We start from the raw sequence: 16806 nt of genomic DNA, 5'->3' as shown, positions 1-16806 counted from the left end.
GGCTGGGGACGGCTGGGACGTCCCCAATCCGTCCCGGGGACGGCCAGACATCCCCCATTCTAAGGCCCTTAAAAAATATTTAAAAAATAAAAAAAGTTGTATTTTTAATTTTTTATTTAAATTTTCTAATATAAGCCCCTTATTAATTCAAATTGTTATTAAAAATTAAAAAAATTAAAACATAACATTAATTAAATTTTAAATTTATTAATTTAATTCATAATTTTGACAACGAAACTATATGGCAGCAGTGTAGCCTTTGGGCATTTTGACACAGAGATTAGAAAATCGCCAAACTCGGCGAGTCAATAGAAAAATAACACCCAACGCCTTGACCCCACCTTGGGGGCGCTGCCCCCAAACCCCCGTTGAAAAATATAGGGGGAAACTGCGTCAATCGAAGTAGGGAAAATTTAACCTCCAAGTCTATTGATATGCATATTGACATGTGAATGAATTGAAATTCTGATTTATGAATGCATAATTGCATATTGTGTATTGAGTATTAACAATGTTGTATGTTCAGAATTTACATTCTAAAATGTTTTCAACTTTTCATAGTATCATACACATGCTATATCCATGTTTTATTGTTTTCATATGAATATAATGTATGTATGCATGCTTTATCCATGTTTTCATATGAACATTTAGAATTTTGAAATTTTCCTATATATTTTATATTTTTCCTATATTTTATATAGCCGTCCCCCGCCGTCCCCAAATTTGGCAAAAAAATTTGCCGTCCCGGAAACGCGTCCCGCCGTCCCCTGCCGTCCCCGTCCCGGAAACTCTGGGTAACTTTGTTAATATACTTCCTTCCCCTTGATTGGTCTCCTTATATACTGTTTTCCTTTAATTATCATAACTTTTCACATGCTCCTTGAAGTTTATTAAAACTTTTTTAATTTTAATTTATTATAATTTACCCTTCTTAAAAGAAATTGCAGGCATGTTTAGGAAAGGGCATTACAGATTAAGCAGACTTGTTCAAAGGGTGAATAATAAAAATCAGCATTGAAATATCAGTATAAGAATTGTCACTGACCAAGCACTGGCAATAGCTCGGTAACACCAGACCAGCTATATAACAAATGCATAGAAATAAAATGTAAAGAAGATTCTTGGAAACTAAAGCAGCATGATATTCAAAATATTCCCCAGAGTCAAAATAGTAACTCAATTCCAGGAATGCATTTATAAATTCAGAAAAGCAATATTCATTACACTTTATTGCTTAATTTCAACAAATTGTTAGTTTGACTCTATAAACAAGATTTCTCTATAGCTCATCAATCAATAGCCATAGATAGATCTTCTTGGAACAGGGACACATTATCTTACAATGAAATTCCAAAACCCATAGTCCCAAATTGTTAGTTTGACTCTATAAACAAGATTTCTCTATAGCTCATCAATCAATAGCCATAGATAGATCTTCTTGGAACAGGGACACATTATCTTACAATGAAGTTCAAAAACCCATAGTCCCTCTCTCCAAACATCTGTTCATGGTACCTCATAGGATGGGGAGGTTCAAATATCTTCATCTTCTAATTTAACATCTATCGATGCAAACTGACTTATAATCAGATTAAAAGCATTCAAATGATTTGTAATAGATTGTAATGGACACCCTAGAATGCCCTAAAACAAAACCAACTGCTGATAGGAATTTAGTCAAACAGTTTGCATCCAACTCCTTATTTCTCCGTTTAATGTTTAAACCCCTTATGGCTTCAGAAATGAAATGTTTGTTTGTTTTTAAGTCTTTGCATAGATTTGAAATCAAATAACATGAACTAGAAGGAAATTACAATAATATGCAACATGAAGATTGAACTACTGCTGATATGATATTATTTCCAAGATTAATAAAATCAAATACATAACAGATTTTTCAACTCACTAAATACTCCAGCATTTTTGACATAATGTTCCAACAATGACTTCCCATCTTGCTGCTACAGTAACATGAATAGTGCCGTGCTACAGTAACGTGAATAGTGCCGCGCTACAATGGCGTGAATAATGTCGTGCTACAGTAACGTGAATAGTGTTGCGCTACAGTATTAATTAGTCTTCAATCAGTCCATTATCTTCATAAAATCATCCCTTCAGAATGGCATAAGCATTGGACAAGAAGTGAAGAAGGTATGAGCAAAACACCAAATCTGCTTGTAGCTGGAGATGCACCCAATCTGCCTGCTAATGAAGCTGATAGCAATGGATTCCAAAGGCCAAACCCCAAAGGAATGACATCTAGAATGTCACAAGAGAGGATAGACGTCCCCTAATGCCAAGAACAAACCTGAAACTCACACATCAATTTCTTCTCATATTCAACATGCTGAATGAAACCACAAAAGCTTCCCTTTATTTTTTCTCCAAGGGTCGACCCAACTCACTTGAGCAATGTGGGATAAAAGATGTGCAATATAAAACATATTAAAATATTCACTTATGTCTCCCTTGGGTGCCCCTTTGATTTGCACACATCCCCATAAAATAAATATTAAAGTAACACTTTAATATTTTACAATTAAATTAAATGTTATTTTAATAACACTTCAGGCATTAAAATATATTAGTAATCGGACTTCGAATAGCACGAGTGATGGCTCGTCAGAAAGCTCTCGCCGAGGAGTATCAAATCCAATCACCAAAACTAGCCTCCGTTGTGTCCTACTGACTTACTAAAAATAGTAAGTATGCCTAAAACTAAGTAAATCAACTCCGTTTTGGCCCAAACTGGAAATGACTAGGCCAAAACACTCCAGGATCCCCTTAAACCCTTCGTTAGCCCTCGGGACCATGTGGAGCTAGGCTAACGCACATACACTTGGTCAACTGTTAAAGTGGGGACATTACATAGATTCACCCTCTTTGATTTTCAAAGAATATAACCTTCTCTTGAGATATAACTTACTCGACAAACTTTTAGATTGACAAATGTCACCAATCCTCTACCACAACTTGTACTTTTGCAGAGACATTCAAAAGAATGGAATCGGTAAGACACAACCGAATGGTTCCTCCTGCCTTCTTGTCCAATTTCATCCAAGCATCATGCAATAAAGTAGAGTCCCTTGGTTTCTTTTCATGTGACACTAGCAACCACTGATCTCTTGCCTACAAAAGATCTTCCATCTTCAATTTCCACATCTCGTAGCCAATGCCATTGAATTTCTCAATATCTGTGCGAGAAGTAGAAGCCATGGCTTTTCCAAACCTCTTCTCAAATCTGCAAAACCACACAACAAAAGCTCCCACAAATGTTGAGAAACAAGATGAAGAAAGTTTGCAATATTAACTTTCTTATGTGATTACAAATCCAAAAAGATTAGCAAACCTGAAATGAATGTGATTGCACCATTCAACATAATATAAAATCAATCATACCAAAAGAGACACCAAATTTACGTGGAAAAACTCTTTTGAAACGTAACTCCCCCAGAGAACAAGGGCAAGTATATTATTAATCTTCAAAAGAGAGACTACAACAATGATACACTTCACTTCACTTTTCCAAATGACGTTGAACTACTTAGAAACCTCGAAGAAACTATGATGAAACAACTATGCCTTGGCTCCAATTTATAGCTAAATGGGAGAGGAAAAACCACTGTTATTTTCTCAAAAGAAGGGGCCAAAAGAACTTGCAAAAAACCCATGCCTTTGAGAATGAATAGCCAATAGACATAATAAAATAATAAATAACTCTTCAAGTGACTCCTCATGGCTGCCAAACGTAAAGCCACTTCTCCTCCCAAACTTGGTCTCCTTATGCATGATCCTTTATGTCTCAATATGGACATGGGAAGGAGTGCATTTTGTCCATTTTAACTTATATTTATCACCTCTCCATGGTCATCTCTTGAAAATGCAATTATTTAATATTTTTCTCACATGTCCTAGGGAACACTTTTCAAGGAACATGGAGACATATGAATGGCTTAGGATTGCAAGGTTAATGTCACCTTATCCTAACATCCTCCCACTTGACATTATACATTGCAATTACATCCAAGATATAAATAAAAAAAAATGAAGTACAATGATCAAGGCCCATGGCCTTCCTATACCAAGAGATCTTTTCCGCAATCACTAGCTTCGTAAGAGAATCTTCAACATTTTCCAAAGTTACAAACTTTTCTATCAAGACCTTTCCATTCTCATCCATCTCTCGCATAAAGTGATACTGAACATCAACATGCTTAATAAGAGCCATGATACATGGGATTCTTCACCAAAAATATAGCACTTTGACTGTCACATCCGATCCACACAATCTTGCAATCAAAACCAATGCCAATACCAAGTAACTATAACCATACCGCCTCCTTAGAGGCATAAGTAGCAGCCATATACTCTGCTTCAGTGATGGGCAAAACAACTATGTGCTGCCTCTTACTCATCCAACTCACTGCTCCTCCAAACAAAGTAAATACATTGCACTAGTGGACCTTCAACTTTCCAAGTCTCCTACCCAATCTACATCATCAAATCCCTATATGTCTAATGACTTAACCACATCATCAGTATCCTAATAAACCAAACAATAACCAGAAGTACCTTGCAAATATCTAAACACCTACTTAACAAAAGTCCAATGCTCTTTACCAAGATTAGACATAAACTTGCTTAGAACTCCCACAGCTTGGGATATCTATGGTCTAGTGCAAACCATTGCATACATCAAACTCTCAATGTCGCTAGCATAAGAAACCTTAAACATATCCTCATAATCGTCATCAAAACTCAAACACATGTCTAAACTCAACTTAGTACCAACTGGAAATGGAATACTAACTAGCTTATAATCATTCACATTAAATCTCTACAAAATAGTATAAACATACTCTAGCTTAACCAAAGCTTTTGTGAAACCGATCTTTGTTGATCTCCATCGCAAGGATATATTTTGCAGTCCCCAAGTCCTTCATATCAAATGTGCCAAAATGCTAAGCCTTGAGTTCTCTAATCATCACCTTGTTGTTACCAATAAATAACATGTCAACATACAATACAATGATTAGTATTTGATCATCAATCACCTTATTATAAACACAATGATTTTCCTCACTCATATAACCCAGCTTCGATACAAAAGTATCGAACTTCTAGTACCACACCCTGGGTGACTGTTTCAAACCGTACAAAGATCTCTTAAACTTGCTAACCAATTGTTCTTTCCCTTTCACAACAAAATTGCTAGGCTGTTGCATATTAATCTCCTCAAGATTCCCATTCAAGAAAGTAGTTTTAACATGAATTTTCTCTATCTCAAAATCAAAAGCAATAACAATAGACAATAAGAATCTAATAGAATTCAACTTTGCAACAAGAGAGAAAAATTCACCAAAATCAACTCCCTCTCTCTGGGAATAGCCCTTGGCCACCAATCTGGCCTTGTACCGTTCTAACTGACCATCTGCTCCAAACTTTTTTTTAAATACCCAATTGCATCCAATGGGCTTCCTTCCTTTGGGCAAACTTACAAGGTCCCAAGTGTCACAACTGTCCAAAAACATCATCTCCTCCTACATGTAAGACTCACTTTCCTCTGACAAGAGAGCCTCATTGAAGGATCTAGGTTCATTGTTAGTACTCAACAAAGAAAATATACAACGGAAATCTGTAGGCTATACCTATCAACTTGATTCTGTTGTCTTATGGACCTCCTCAAAGTAGAAGTAATGGGCTTAACTTGTTCATCTTCCTCTACATGCTCATCCTACACATCATAAAACTCTCTGAACCCTCTTCTTCTTCTTCTCCATCCTCAAATCCATCTAATTGTTCTTCCGCATGTGCATCTTCCTACTTCTCAATCTTTGTTTCGAAGTGTACTATCTTTATCTTCTCCTTTGGATGTACTTCACTTGAGTAAGCTCTAAACTCCCTAAATACAACATCTCTAGAAAAGATCATTTTTTTTGGTTAGAGGATTCTAAAGCTTATAACCTTTTACATTCTCGCCATAACCAACAAAGATACATTTTTAAGCTTTTGGATCCGATTTTAATCACTTCTCTTGATGCACATGAACAAAAGCCTCACAACCAAATACTCTTAAATGTGCGACCAAAGGCTTTCGACTTGTCCACACTTCATAAGGAGTTTTGTCAGTATGCGCTGAACAAAGAGATCTATTAATCAAATAACAAGCAGTACCAATAGCTTCAGCTCAAAAGCATCTATCAAGCTTAGCACCACTCAACATGCTCCTAGCTCTTTCCATTATGGTTTGGTTCATTCTTTCTCCTACCTCATTTTGTTGGGGAGTGTAAGGAGTAGTCTTCTGTCAAACAAAACCTGCATGCTTACAAAATTCATCTAATTCCTTGGAACAATATTCACCCCCATTGTCAGTCCTCAACACTTTTATCTTATAATCTAATTGCTTTTCCACTAAGGCCTTAAATTCCTTAACTTAGTGAAAACTTCAGATTTAGAATGCATAAATAAGTCAGAGTGTATCTTGAGAAATCGTCAATGAAGGAAACATAATATCGAGATTCAACCAAAGAAACAACATCTATAGGACCACACACATCTAAAAGGATAATTTCTAATGATCTCTTTGCCTTATGAATTCCTTTCGAAAAAGATGATCTATTCTATTTGCCAAACACACAATGCTCATAGAAATCATTTTTGCAAACAAAATAATCTGAAAGACCATCAACTAGCTTTATATGTAGAATGGTCCTAAGACCTTTTTCACCAATGTAACCCAATCTTTGGAGCCACATCATACATGCATTTTCATTGCTAGTTGCTAGTTACATTGGCAAAGTTACAAAAGGTAAGAGGCATTAAGCCTAATGCAAAGTCCCTATACGAGAACCTTTAGCTATCACCAAACTCCTTACCAACCTGCAACTAGACTTGTCAAATGTCACATGCGCTCCAAAATCATTCAACTTCGATACAAAAAGAAGATTTCTCGCAAGTCCTGGAATATACAACACAATATCAATGGTTTTTACTCTTCCATCACTAAAACATAACTTTACCTTTCCTTTACCAGCAACCTTCTCCGTACTATTGTCACCAAGGAAAACATCTCCCCCATCATTTTCTTTATAAGAGGAAAACCACTCCTTGTGAGGAGTCGTGCAGTAGGAGCCACTTGAATCAATAGGCCAAGCATCATCACTAACAATGTTAGCAAAAATAAACAAAGCATCAAAATCATCATCGGAGAACTTTTATGTGGAGGAATCAACATTGTTTTTCCTAACTCTAAATTCCTTCTTCACATGCCCTATTTTCCCACAATTCCAACACTTCACTCTCCTCTTTCTGGAGGTCTTTGATCATCCTTTAGACTTCTCCCTCTTTTTATGCCCTTTAGGCCCTTTTTCTTTGGACCTTCCTCGCACATGCAAGGCATCTTGAGAGCCAACATTCATAGACTTTCTTTTCACCTCTTCTGAAAGAAGTATGGCAATAAAGGTATCCATCTCTGCCTTTTTACTACCACTACTAATAGCAACAATTAGAATTTCCCAAGATTTGTGCAAAGAGAAAAGAAAAAAGATACATTTATCTTCATCTTCTAATTTCACATCTATCGATGCAAGCTGACTTATAATCAGATTAAAAGCATTTAAATGATTTGTAATAGATTCACCCTATTTCATTTTCAAAGAAATTAACTAGTGCAGGAGCACCTAAGGGTGCAAATACCCTTTTTCAATTTTGGCATAAGGACTAGTTCAAGTCCATTAGGTTGTCTATAGGGAGCTTGCAGTGCATTTTTTACTTCATTTTAAAATTTTGTGTTTCGGCAAGACTTGCCCCGATGAAACCGCCAGCTAACGGGTGAGTAAGTCCGGGATGATCGGACAATTGTCGCTATACCGCTATGGCAAGATGCACAAAGTTTATCTTCTGCGGCTTGGCGACCAAGTGGTGGGGCCCGACAAAGAAGAGCTTCATTCCAGGCAGTTAGTGAGGCTGTGCTAAGATGGCAAGGCAGGGATCCCAGAGCCAATCAAGGGGTGCCACGTGGCGGAGCACGGAAAGTTGTCATCGGCCATCGGAAGTCAGCATGTGGAGTGCTACCATCGGCTATCAGAACAACTGGTTTTACCCTACCCCGATATCCTGATGAGGTCGCCAACGGGCTGGAGCGAGTCGGAGTGAGTTCAAAGTGGAGCTATCGGGTATCAGCAAGACTAGTTTTCGTGGCGCCTGATAACTCGATGGAACAACATATTGTTGGGAGCGCACCATCGGATATAGGCGGGAGTGTTTTGACGCTACGCCGATAACCCGATAAGAAGGTGCACGAGTTGCAACCCGTCATCGGTCATCCGAGCAAATGTTTTGATGCTATCCCGATGACCCGATGGATATAGAAAGTTAGTTACAGTCAGAAACAAAATTGTGTCAAGTTGAATCTCGTCTGTTAGGGATGATTCAAGACATGTCTAGGAGGCTATAAAAGACCCAATGGGCATTTTGTAACCAGGTTGGATTGGGATTGTCGGAAGTGTTGATTCCACAAGAACAAACTTCTTTCGAATAACAATTGGAAGATCATTTTCTGGTTTCTTTTCGCAGAGTTCAATTTGTGTTTGTAAACTGTAAATATGGCTTAAATCCTTAAGTGATAATGCAGATAGAGTAGATGTTACTTTTCGGTGTTTTGTGAGTTCCAATTTTGAAGGAGTGCCAAGCTCGTCTCTGTAAATAAAGTTGTCTTTTTGTTTCTTGTTTTCTGTTGGTGACAAGCAATCATAAACATGGCTCTGTCTTGATTCTCCATCGTGGGATCCACACGACCATTGGAGGTTGTCAAGAAGAGCCATCCATGTACAGTAGTGTTCTATATGTAGCACACCAGGGAATGGCATCGGCCGTTTCAGCAAGCTAGCCCTAGGCGAGCTTGATGATAGCTCGGCTAGGTATCAATGACCAAAAGGAAATCACTTGCAGGGTAGACCGGAGTCTAGGCTATCAGCCTCAGACCAAAGGAAGATGGGATTGAATGGAGGGAAGATCTTAGTATGAGGAGAAAACAACTTAGGAGAAGTTATAGGCATATTTGATGGTAGAGCAAACCCTGCAAGGTGTCTGGTGAGATATAGTAGAAAGGTGAGTTGGTGGATTTACGAAAGTGAATTCACAAAGAGCAGAGTAACAAACCTTGGCAGTGAGGACCTAGAGTGGATTAGGATAATAGAGAGAAGCATTCCCAGGTTAGGCTAGGAAAAAGGCCTTGGAGTGAATCAAGCTGGCTCAAGCAACTAGGATCCTCCCTATCATTAACCTTCTCTTAAGATATAACTTACTCGACAAACTTTTAGATGGATAATTGTCACCAATCCTCTTCCACAACTTGTATGTAGTGTCTTCTATGGAGACATTCAAGAGAACATAATTGGTAAGACTCAACCAAATGGTTCCTCATACCTTCCTATCCAATTTCTTCCAAACATCATCTGATAAAGTAGAGTCCTCTGGTTTCTTTTCATGTGAAACTGGCAACCACTAATCTCTTTCCTCCAAAAGATCTTCCATCTTCAATTTCAACATCTCATAGCCAATGCCATTGAATTTCTCAATACCTATGTGAGAAGTAGAAGCCATGACTTTCAATCCTCTTCTCAAATCTACAAAACTACAGCAAAAAGCCTTAACGCTTAAAAAGAAAGGCATCCCCCTCTTAGTAGAACCGTTAGCTCTAATACCAAATGTTGAGAAACAAGGTGAAGAAAACTAATACTAGTATGGCTATTTTTTCAAAATAGTACTAGTACCAGTCTCCGACGTCTCTAAGTACCCCTTCACCCATGCAACCTTGGTTTATACCCTGGACTCAGTTATACAAAGGGAGCGAGTAGTTAATCTAGACAAAACATTCAATAGATAACTGAACATAATAGCATATAACATAGCATAATATATAAGGAATTCCAGTATATTTTCATTATTAGATTAATCAAGTACATTCATTTCATCATTATATCTTGATTGCATTATATATTTGTCCCTTCTATCTTTATTCAAATTCTTGCATAAATATCCACATACACTGTACTTTGTTACATATATCTTTTTCTATACGTATATCTAGCTAATGAGATGTGACCCATCTATTCTATCCTTATCCTAGATGATGTCTTTCGAGTCTTAAGGTTTGCAAACACTTTGCGGTAGAATGTGGCATGTTTTCCTTGACTATGTCTTGCTCTTCACGATGGACTGGTCCAAGAGGGGCCAGTAGCTCAGTTGTAGAGCACTACAACAGCATATGGAAGGTCCTAGGTTCGAGTCCTAGCTGGTCCATGTCTCAACATGGTATCAGAGTCAGGTCCAAGTTAGGAGCCCCAAGCACACGAGAGGTGTGGCTTAAGGGGGGTGTTGTTGTTGGAAATAAGCCACACCCGGACCGACGATGGACTGGTCCAAGAGGGGCCAGTAGCTCAGTGGTAGAGCACTCCAATAGCGTATGGAAGGTCCTAGGTTCAAGTCCTAGCTAGTCCATGTCTTAACACTTCTATGCTTTCTTGCCAACATCATCCCCCCTTTCAAAGCATTGGCTTGTCCTCAGGTCAACTCTACTTGCTGGGAGAATATCCTTGCATATCTCCTTCAGATTGACAAAAGTATTGTCCCATTATATTTGATCATGTTGGAGTTGTTAACTTTGTACTTGGACCTACACAAGTAGGCACTTTGCCTTCGGAAGTGTGTTAGGAATTTGGATTTTTTGGTGCTAATTGTTGGGCTACTTGAAGGACTCCAATAATATGTGTTAGGATAAGGTGACATTAACCTTGCAATCCTAAGCCATATATATGTCTCCATGTTCCTTGGAAAGTATTTCCTAGGACATGTGAGAAAAATATTAAATATTTGTACTATGGCTATTTGTAACAGCATTTTCAAGAGGTGATAAATATAAATTAAAATGGACAAAATACACTCCTTCCCACACCCATATTGAGACATGAAGGGTCATGTATAAGGAGACCAAGTTCGGGAGGAGAATAGGTGTCTATTTGGAGATCTGAACACTCACCAAGTGTTATGGAGTACTCGGAATGTTTAAAATCTAAGTGGCTTTGGGTTTGGCTCCCATGAGGAGTCACTTGAAGAGTTATTTATTATTTTATTATTTCTATTGGCTATTCATTCTCCAAGGCATAGGTTTTTTTGCAAGTGATTTTGGCCCTTTGTTTTGGGAAAATATTAGTGGTTTTTCCTCCCCATTTGGCTGTAAATTGGAGTCAAGGTATAGCTATTTAATCATAGTTTCCTTGAGGTTTCCAAGTAGTTCCAAAATCATTTGGAGAAATGAAGTGTATTATTGTTGTGGTCTCTTTTTTGAAGATTAATAATATACTTGCTCCTATTCTCTGGTGGAGTTTTTCTCGAAAGGGTTTCTCCACATAAATCTAGTGTCTCTTTTGGTATGATTGATTTGGTATTATGTTGAATGGTGCAATCACATGTTCATTTCAGATTTAGTTTCAAATTTGGTAATGTTTTCAGTTTTGGAATCACATAAGAAAATTAATATTGCAAGTTTTTTTCACCTTGTTTCTCAACATTTGGTATTAGAGCTAACGGTTCTACTAAGAGGGGGATGCCTTTCTTTTTAAGCGTTAGTACTGGAATGGCCATGAACAATCTATTGCCTTAAACAAAAAAAGGCCCTTTGTTGCATGTTACCATGATATTAAGTAGTGGACGATTCCTAGCATCTGTCCACCCATCCATCACAATACTACATCCTTCTTGAGCCCACACTATTTTCAATGGTGCAGTTTGTTCCTCTAATTGATTTTTTTCTTTATCAACTAGAATGGTGTGAAGCTTTTCATACCCAGGTGATTTATAGCCTGCAAGTGCATTATTGATAGCACGGACCATCTCTTCATAGAAAGGAGAGTGAGCAACATTAAATGGCATTCCATTTGCATAAAAGAATCATTCAATTGATGCATCAACTACTTCTCGACCTTGCACATCAAACAATCTTCCAATGGGGTTTGAGATGCCAATGTGTGGTCTTTTGTGAGCCTATTCAATTGCTACACCTCTAGAAGTCGCATCCACCTCTAACTCTATATTATGACTGTAAGTTGCAGTAGTTGTCCTTGTTGTTGAAGCATGAGAGCTTTGAATAGCAACTTTCCCATCAGCCATTTCCTGTTCTCTCACAGCATCATATCTTTCAGACTCATGTTTACAACCTTCAACACCATTACATGGCAGGAGGAGGAAATGAGCCTTCACCCTCGTGTAGGTACCTTTCAATGCCAATGAACAAAGTTTACATTTGATAGTGGTTGTTCCCTTTCGGCCCCAGAACACGGTCAACATACTTCCATAGTGGGTACAACCCTTGTCTTCCTCCACCTGACATTTTGAATGATGAATCTGAATAAAAAATTAAAACAAAAGAATATTAGATTTTGTACTTACTGCTTGATAATAATTTCTAAGTTTGATTGTGCCCAATAAACATGTATTGGCAGGTTTGAGTATAAATTTTTTAAAATTTTTAACTAATTTACCAGAATTATTATATAATATAGTAATTTCTGGTTAAAATTTTATAGTACTGAGTATTAGTATATAAAAAAAAAATTGAATTAGAAGTATTATGAATTTTATGAAACATTGAAAATTTAAAATTCTGAAATAAGTTAGTCTATTTAATAGACTAAATTATTAATAAATAGACTAATATTAAATAGACTAAATTATTAATAATATTTTTAATTTTCAAGTATATGAACTGTGAAATTTATTTTTATTTATTTCACAGTATATAAACTATGAATATTCGATACATTCACAATTTACATACTATGAAATACATTATAAATGTAAAAACAAATTCATAGTATATAAACTGTGAATGTTTGATGGTATTAACCATCGAACATTCACAGTTCATATACTGTGAAAAATCATAGAACCTAGAAAAATCGTACAACCCATGAAAAAATGGCAGGAAACAAAATGAAAATCAGAAAATATTATTGCGATTACAGATTACATTTTGTTTCGCAGTTCGCACAGAACAAATTTGATTTGGATTACCCTTCCTTGCTCATAAAACCCAAAAATCCCTTCACGCAGTTAAAAATGCCCGATAAAAACAAATTGCATGGCTTAGACATGTTCAGCAGTGCTTTGACACGAAAAAAAGACACTTTTTAGGGTTGCAACAGTGTTTTGACAAGCGGAAAAGTCGCGAAAAAAGTTGCGCGTCACTATTTTGCCCTTTTTCTGACCAAGATTCGTCAAGATACTTGCTCCTGTCTACCACCCAAGTCCCCCAGACACACCAGAGAATCCTTAAGCGCCTGCAGTACTGGATACACGAACCAGTACCGGATACCCGTACTAGGTGGCCAGGGAGACATTTCCCTGCAGCCTTGGTATAAACACAGCACTTAGAAAGTACTTGGGGCTCAGAACTTCAGCTTGTGTTCCCCATTTTTGTTGCTAGCAATTTGATGCAACATTACTCAAGTTGTTATGAAAAATGGTAAATGTTTTAAAGCAACAAGAATTGTTGATGTATGCCACAAATATCCAGAGTTTTGGATGCCATATGCAGTCCATACACTCAATTTGATGATTAACAATATGAGCAAATTCGAGTGGGTCATGATGAAGCGACCAACAGCATTTAAATGATCCTGACATATCATCACATGACCCAAGCAAGTGTAGAAAGTTCTTGAAGCTAGAATTGACAAGGGTAAGTAAATTGCTTGAATAAATTTTATTTCATTTTGTAATTTAAATATCTACTATTTGTACTTTTTTATTTAATATTTATAAACACTTCTAGATAAATTTTTAATTTTTCTATACAACACAAAGATGATTGTTGAAAGAAAACTTACCATTAACAAAATTGTTTCAAGGTGACTAGTGGAAGTAAAAGGTATGAAGTTATGAACCATGGTAATCCATGAACCTTGGACAATATTGAAGAAGTCAAATACTAATAAAGTGCAAAAGGTAAAGGTATAAATCCTTGATGACGACTGATGTGGTAATGGTTCAATATCCTTATTTTTTCACAGCTCATTTTATCAACGACTTTATCAATGACTTTATTTGCAGATACAGACAAGCCAGCCTTGCACAATATGATTGGGTCATTTCTTCTTTAAAAAGGTAGAGATAATAAAATTAAAAGAGCAATCTCCTCAATAAACACTTTACAGTGAAGTTTAGAGCAATGCCATGAAGACAGAATAAAATGACCATCTAAATACAAAAGGGTATATCACTAAAGTGCTTAGCCTAACCCTTACATAACAACAATTGTAAAAACTTGAAAGGTCATAAGATTGGTTTCCACACTTCAATATCTTAAGAACATGTGATGCTACCCGAATTACAATTTTACAATTTTAATATGGAAGGCTGCCTCATAATCTGATGGGGATCATTTATTTTCTTGAAAGTTGAAGATTAAATTAAAAAATTCCAATATAAAAATGAAAAACAATCCAGACCGTGAACTGATACTGATATGTAATATATTTTCTGAAACAAGATATATATAATACCCCATCATAGATAAAACCACATACATTAGTATATCTTGTATATCTATAGAAGCATTGACTTACCTTGCATGTCTCTCTCATTTTTTCTATCTGTTGTGGAGTTTTGATCTTCAAAAAGAACAAGCCAAATGCCAAGTTAGATTTACATTCAAGAAAATAGGACCAGATTACAGACTTCTTAAGTTGTCCTACCATCAACACAATGAAAAGCAAAGAATTTGAGCACACACCTCAACTCTATTTTGTAGATCACTAGTCGGCTCCTCCTTTGGTATTCCCTAAAATAGAGTTATGGAACAGTTAACTTGAAATCTTGCTTCATACAGTAAACACCTGACTCAATGTACTGGCATAGAAATACCAGTTAGAAAAGCAATAATTGAAATTCCTAATAAAAGACAGCCTAATAGCATGCCACTAATCAAACAATGGCAATGCTATCATATTCCATTCCTTTTATTTCTACATGCTAATTTAGGGAAAGAGTTTATATTTGTATCATTAATATTTGAGAGATTCATTACACAGGAATAGCAAACAAAGAGAACAAAGATAATAAACATGGTGCAGCAACTAAACAAGAGAAGACAAAAATATGGCACCTAACAACTTAGCATTTTGTTTACATGCATAAATATACTTACATCAATTGCCCAATCAGGCTTCAAAATATTGTCAGGAACAAGGCGCATTGGAGAAATAGGGTATGGTTTCAATGGCCTGTTCATTCAAAACAAACATATTTAAAGCCAACCTCAATAAATAATAATTGAAGATGAAGTTTCATGCATTTAATTTTCAGACTAAACAAAACAAATGTGTGTTTAGTTAATGCAACTAAGGAAATAAACAAAGAATAAATCTGCATCATGGAAGGGAAAGTCCATTTACAACAAAATCATATCTAATGAGGCAGTGTTATGGGCACCAAGAAATCACACACACATTCAAATAAACTAAAAAATCGACCAAATGGTGTGGAGACAACCAATTAACAACATGATTATTGCAAATATATTTACATTGTGCAAGGTTCAATGGGATTATCAACATGGATATTACAAGTTGCATATACCCAGAAAATCATACAGCTTCACAGAATCTAGATAAGCCAGTATGAGATGACAATTGTGAATAATCATACCTATATCAAATTAATTGAACCATTTTTTATTCTTATAGAGAAATGTATATCCATCATTTGCGACTCAATTCAATGCTTTCCTCGGTAAAACAAAGGAAGAAAAATTTATTAATATTTGAGGATAAACTCACTGAGATTCAAAAACTACAATCAGATACAATAAAGAAATAATAATGTAAGAGGAAGTTGGGTTACCTGTTCTCGTAACACCTATTAATGTATCCTCCTTAGGAAAATTCTCACTTCAGAGATCAAGCCCTAGGGTTGGGTTTCCTATGCCATTTCTCTTTATGATATTCCAGATCCCCCCATCATTGAAGATCAGCTACAGACTAAGTTACTCAAATATGGGATCAAATCATTAACCACCACTACAGAAAAGTTATTTAATGAGGTCATTGGTCCCCTCCTCTTTGTCACAGCATATCATCCTCCCCAATCAAATATTAGGTAATAGTTTACACCAAAATGAATACAAGACTATTATGACTAGAAACACATCTGCTAAACTCTATGCCATAGTGTTATATATGATGCTTTTTGAATATTTAGAAAGACTAATTATACATCAAGTATGCAAGCAAGCCTTAGGAGAGACTTCTAGCCTATTTAACACATGGACTTTTATGATAATTTTTAATAAATATTTTATTTATTATTAATTTTTGAACTAGTTCTAACAAAAACTTCAGACCTATATTATTCTATAACACATTTCTCTTAGCATATATATATATCATAATTAAATTTTTTCATTGAAACAAGGACATCCATGTGGAGTGCAATACATTTAATACATTCTTTTAGATTTTTCTAACAATGTTTCTTATTTTTTTTAATGTCTTAAATAAAAGTCACTGTGTTTTCATAATGGACCTACATTCATTATATATATGTCTATAGAAGACATTATACATATTATAATTTTGGGAAAGCTGATACAACAGGCTACATACTTAAAAAGTGGCATTTCCAATTGACTTCATTTGATGCCCTAAAAGGTAAAGCAGTATTGCTTTTCTATCAGCTTTTTGATAGATGTGAAGAAGACACTGTCAAGGGTTTGATTTAAGCCTAAAGGGTTCTATCCAAGGGGTT

General features: G+C 36.1%; 1 protein-coding gene across 6 annotated transcripts in view; it reads right to left on the bottom strand.

Annotated features, from left to right (window-relative positions):
* LOC131031036 (methionine aminopeptidase 1A) overlaps positions 1–16806 on the bottom strand; it is a 75964-nt gene that overhangs the window by 17863 nt on the left and 41295 nt on the right. For all 6 annotated transcript variants that reach the window (XM_057962043.2, XM_057962042.2, XM_057962045.2 and 3 more), the window contains 3 exons: positions 15209–15284; positions 14795–14842; positions 14628–14672 (listed from right to left, as the gene is read on the bottom strand). In XM_057962043.2, coding sequence (XP_057818026.1) covers positions 14628–14672; positions 14795–14842; positions 15209–15284 — 169 coding nt within the window. The remainder of the gene's footprint in view (positions 1–14627; positions 14673–14794; positions 14843–15208; positions 15285–16806) is intronic.

The sequence above is a fragment of the Cryptomeria japonica genome, chromosome 3, assembly GCF_030272615.1.
Source record: "Cryptomeria japonica chromosome 3, Sugi_1.0, whole genome shotgun sequence".
NCBI lineage: Eukaryota > Viridiplantae > Streptophyta > Pinopsida > Cupressales > Cupressaceae > Cryptomeria > Cryptomeria japonica.
This window is presented reverse-complemented; position numbering and strand designations above follow the sequence as displayed.